Below are 4,886 nucleotides of genomic sequence, written 5' to 3'. Positions count from 1 at the left end.
GAGGACCAGAAGGGTTAAACAGCACACCCAAAGTCAGGCCAAAGAAGCCCAGCTCCCCGCGCCTGGCCTGCTGCTCTCCCCACCCCACAAACTGTTCAAACTGCGGGGTCCACAGACAAGCAGAAGCCCCTGGGGTCAGCACACCCAACCAGCTGGAGTCCAGAGCCAACACCCTCGTAACTCACCTGTGATTGAAGCATCTTCTGCAGAGTCAGAGGCCACCTCTTGGCCAGCTCTGCAGTGATTCCCGCACACGGAGCCCGGGGTCATGGGGGCACCCACAGCTGGGAGACCAGACTGCTACCTGGAACCCCAGGTGCCAGTTGGGTACTTGCCCCCTTGGGACAGTTTTACTGCAGCCGTGAGATTTTGAAGCCTTGGTTTGTTTCTGGAGACAGCATGTTTGTTTTCGGAGGATGAGCACACCTTACTCGAATCCTGATCCAAACAGGAAGGTTCTGAGAAGAACCCTGTTGGCTGTGGGAAGCTGGGTCCTGGGGGGGCCTGGGTTACCCCAGATTTCAAAGAGTCCCCCAGGCCGGCGGGTCTCACCAGGATACCCTGGAAGTGTCTGCGGACACTGGGGTTGTCACAGCCATGGGAGACTACAGAGGAAGAGACCCAAGAAGCCAGCACCCCAAAAGTGGATATGACATTTTATTTATTATACAACTTTCTTACTCATAAGACTTAAATACCCACCCCACATACTTTTCCAAATGCATTAGATTTGTTTTCACTTCTCGATTGTCCAAACTTCTTGAGATGTGGTGATAACAAGAGAAAAAAAAAATACATTTTTTTCCAAAGAAATATTTAAGAAGAAACACAGAGTCATCCAGGGTGGCTCCCTCTCAGCATCTCACGAAGGGGAAGCTGGGACTGCAATGAACTCCTGCCTTGGTGATGTGCTGTCCTCTTCCTCTCCTACAGGAACCAAAGTCACTAGAGCAGGTAGGGAAGGTTGGTTCTCCAGGCCTCCTTCCCGGGGGCCCCCACTATCGCTGCCTCTTCATAAGCTGTTTGTGCCAGGAAAGCAAAGGAGATGAGGGCATTTGAAGGGCTGGAGAGCCCAGGGGGGTTCCCTGAGCAGCGCCGTCTTTGCAGAAGGTCCAGGGACTCCAGCCGCTTCACATCCAGTCTGCTCCTTCTGGGGGTGACCTGACCCCAGGACTGGACACCTGGTCCCTGCTCCCAGGTCTGTCAATTTGCATCCTGGGTGTCCACTGGGGGCTGTGGCCCCAGAGCCGAGGCCAGCTTGGTGAGCGCCCTTGCAATGACACCTAGGTGGCTGTTCATGGTCCGCAGCTCAGCCAGGAGGTCCCCGACATTGGGCCCTAAGAAGGGGTCCTGGACACCAGGGTCCTTCTCCGGGTTCTCGTTCCCTGGGGCCCTGGGAGTGGCGTCCGGTGAGGAGGTGACCCCCAAGCCCAGGCCTGTGATGGGAGCGGGGGGGCTGCACCCAGCAGGGACAGGAAGACCCGGAGGGGATGGAGCCGGCTTGCAGGGGGACACAGGTGACACGGGCTGAGTGGCTGTGCAGGGGCCTGGCTCCTCTGAGGAGAGGAACAGCGTGGGGGATGACCGCGAGTCCGAGGTGCTGGGCTCTGAATCTGCAGGAAGAAAGGAGACAGGATCACTACTCAGGACAGAGCCCATGGGGAGCCCAGAGGCAGGGAGGACCCTGGGGAGACAGGATGGCCACCTAGTGGACCGAGAGGGAGCTTCGGGAAGCTCACTAGGAGTCAGTGCTGCTGCCCAGCCGGGATGCTCAGAGCAGATGATGGGCTACACGGAGGACCCAAGAACTGGAGTTCCTCAGTTTACCATCTGGGGAGGTGGCCCAGGGAGGGCTGGTGGGCAAGCATGGGGAGACACGGCGTGTGCCCCCACCACTTCCCCAGTCAGCTCAGCCTCCCCAGAAAGCACCCAGACACCTTGCCTGAATGTTCAGGGGTGGCGGCAGTGACCACCCCTGGAAGCTGTCACTCACACTGGCCTTTGGCACAGTGACCACTTCCCACCGGGCCTGGACCAGGGGCCACCTACCACTTACTTCCTGTTCAGTCCCTGTGGCCAAGTTGAGCTGAAGGTTTTCTCAGCTGGCAACTGCACATCTTGAAAAGGGAGACCCTGCCAGCTTTCCTGTCCTGTCCTGTGTCATTCCCTGTCACCTGGGCTAACACTGTCCTGGGGACACCAGTGGAGAGCCTTCAGTTCTCCTCCTCAAAGCCTGCTCCTCTCACCATGTCTGAACCCTGTAAGTGGCCTCCTGGATGAAGTCCTGTTGCGCAGCCTGGGACCTTGGTGAGCAGGAAGGAGTGGGACCCATGTGCAGAGAAGCGAGTGGTCTGGTCCAGCCTTTAATGGCCCCAGCTCCTTGCAGCACAGGAGTAATGGGGAGTATCTGATAACTTCAGCCCTGTAATAGCCACTTCTTTTATTTTCCAAGAATGTCATGAGACCTGCAGGGTGATCTCTGGGGTTGAAGACCCACTGAATCAATTCTGCAGATACCTGACTCAACCCCAGCCCAGATTCTCACCAGGCTTTTCCAGGACGGTGGCCCAGCAGGGCAGCAGGCATGGCCAACCTACAAGGACAGGACTCAGGGAAGGGAGGAGAAGGTTGGATCCTGGCTTGACAGGGCCATGAGCTAGCTCATCTTACCAGTGGGGAAACAAGCTCGGCTGTGTTAGGTCCTCACTCCCTGGCACAGAGCTGGCCGCTGATGCCCAGGGTTGCCCCATGCAAAGATGGGCATGTGCTTTGGGAACTTTCTGTAGCAAAGGAGGAGGGTGGCGTGCAGAACAGGCTTGCCATCCTCTGTGCTGGGGATCGGCCACAGTGAGCACAGGAAAGTCATGGGGGAGGGCTGCCATGCACAGGATCCTGGGACCCATCCCCAGCACCAAGCATAAAAACGCGATCATGAGGGGACAGCACCCACAGTTTAAAGGCTGGGGAAAGGTGGTGGTCTAAGAGGCAGTTGGGGTGCTGGACTAGAACAGTTTCCATGTTTTCTCATTTAACTCCCACAATCACCAGAACACATTTGCAAACAGGGAAACTAAGGCTCACAGTTCAGTTGGTGCGGAGGTACCCCTATGGCTGGCCCATCTTGATCTCTTCCAGCAGATCCCTTCCTTTCTGGAGTCTGAGCCCTCCTGTATTTAGAAATGGTGTTGAATATTTGCATATGGAAAATTCTTTCCCAATTTGTACCTCTTTTGTTTAAATTCAAATGCACTGAGGCCTCTGCCTAAGGTAGCTGTGCCACTAAGTGTTAGGTGGGGTGGCTGCTCCGGCACCTTTAGAAGAGGCACCAGCTGAGGGCTCATGGCCCAACCCAAGTGGATCCTGGGTTTCTACTTTCATTCACTCACTTTGGTGTACACCATATGGCCACCTGTCCTGGTGGCCATGGTTGGGCTAAGGAGAAGAGCATCTATCCATGGAGTTAATAAAGCAAATGGCTGGGAAGGGAGTCTCAGCTTTGAGGGAAAATGCAGAAATGAATGGTGATAGTGGTACCAGGCACAACAGGCAAAAGATAGAAGCAGAGCGTCCATCGATACACAAGTGAATAAAGGCAACATGAGACATACATGCGATGGAATACTATGCAGCCCTGAAAAGAAATAAATTTACACCCATGCTGCCTCATGCATGAACCTTGTAGACAAATGAAATAAGCCAGTCACTGAAGCTATACAGAGTATTATTCCTCATGGATGGGGTAGTGGTTGCCAGAGCTGGGGACCTAGTGTTTAAAGGGCACAGAGCTTCAACTGGGAGGACAAGGAAGTTCTGACTTCAAAGGTAGTGATGGGCACACAGCACATGGGCATCTAATCCCACAGAGCCACACATTTAGAGGCAGCTGCATCGGTGGATTCGCAGTGTGTGTGTGTCTCGCTGTAACGAAGGGCAGGGAGGTGCAGCACTTCTATTCATGACTGCAAGCCCTTGGGAAAGATCCACACAGGCATTTCCTATGCGCCCATTTCAGGGGGTGGAGAAGAGCTTGTGGAACTCTAGAGACAAGAGGGTATAGGGTGAAGTTCCCTGGGGCACCTAAGGATGGGGCCCAGGCCTGGACCTCAACTTTGCCACTGACACAGATGAAGAGGTTCTGGCACAGCACCCACGGCCTGCAGCCAGACACCAGCCCCTCAACTTGTGGCAGTGTTGCTGGGTCTGTTGCTGCCCCATGGCCTTGGCTCTTGCTGTCCCTCTGCCTGGACTGCTCCCCTCCACTCCTCCAGCCCTTGCTCAGTGTAGCCATCTGCAGTCCAACTGGGCAGTGTTCTGTCCCCATCTCTGTGCAGTGGATGTGGCCACTGTCCCATGCACACTGGCAGGGCACTGCAGAGGGGGACGCTGTCTATGCACAGGGCTTGGGTGTGGTGTGTAAGGTCTGCGGGGCACAGAGCGCAGTGCTGGGGGTTTCTGTGCATGGCTGAGGGGCCTGCTCAGCAAGCAGAGGACCCTGAACTCCCACAGGCAACTCGAGCCACCAACGGGTGTAGGCAGGTGAAGGAAGACTCCATTTGTCTTTTTCAGAGGTTACTCAAGGGATAGCTGGAGGGAGACTGGGTGAAAAGGGACATGGGGGATGATACTGCAGCAGGAAGGCACCAGAATGAGTCTGGGGCCAGCTGGTGCTGGGAGCAAATTCTTTTTTCCAGGAATAGATTAAATTTCAGCAAAGTGAAGCCTCCCTTCAACCCTCTAAGAGCGCTGTGATTCTGCCCAGCCTGGTCCCACTTTCGTTGGCCTTCTTGGGCTCTCCTGTGCTGGCCTCCCACAAAAACAAGCATGGGCTTCATGAGGCTGTGTGTGAAGCCCGAACCAAGCTTCCTGCTCACGCTGCAGAGCTACAC

The 4,886-nt window shown here is 55.4% G+C and overlaps 1 protein-coding gene across 2 annotated transcripts; it reads right to left on the bottom strand.

Annotated features, from left to right (window-relative positions):
* Positions 1–705: 705 nt before the first annotated feature.
* Positions 706–3,169, bottom strand: LOC117287057 (uncharacterized protein Rv2082-like). Of its 2 annotated transcripts, none has more exons than XM_033766464.1 (2): positions 2,247–2,649; positions 706–1,613 (listed from the first exon to the last, which is right to left on the bottom strand). In XM_033766464.1, exons 1-2 carry the CDS (start codon positions 2,458–2,460, stop codon positions 1,204–1,206), a joined length of 624 nt encoding a protein of 207 aa, XP_033622355.1. In that variant the 5' UTR covers positions 2,461–2,649; the 3' UTR covers positions 706–1,203. The 2 variants fall into 2 exon arrangements, 1 of the variants encoding a protein (XP_033622355.1); XR_004518238.1 differs by lacking the exon at positions 2,247–2,649 and adding an exon at positions 3,082–3,169 and having other exon boundaries at positions 1,535–1,613.
* Positions 3,170–4,886: the final 1,717 nt, after the last annotated feature.

This window comes from Fukomys damarensis, unplaced genomic scaffold, assembly GCF_012274545.1.
Source record: "Fukomys damarensis isolate Sample0158 unplaced genomic scaffold, DMR_v1.0_HiC HiC_scaffold_20, whole genome shotgun sequence".
Taxonomy (NCBI): domain Eukaryota; kingdom Metazoa; phylum Chordata; class Mammalia; order Rodentia; family Bathyergidae; genus Fukomys; species Fukomys damarensis.
The sequence above is the reverse complement of the archived record's forward strand: the minus strand, read 5'-3'. Positions and strand labels throughout refer to the sequence as shown.

What these genes read in the sequence shown, in the direction of transcription:
- LOC117287057 (XM_033766464.1), bottom strand. Translation starts at nt 2,460, where the DNA reads ATGACATTCTTGGAAAATAAAAGAAGTGGCTATTACAGGGCTGAAGTT. An exon ending in ACTTACAGGGTTCAGACATG is followed by an intron (nt 1,614 to 2,246) that starts GTGAGAGGAGCA and finishes TTCTTCCTGCAG; the next exon opens with ATTCAGAGCCCAGCACCTCG.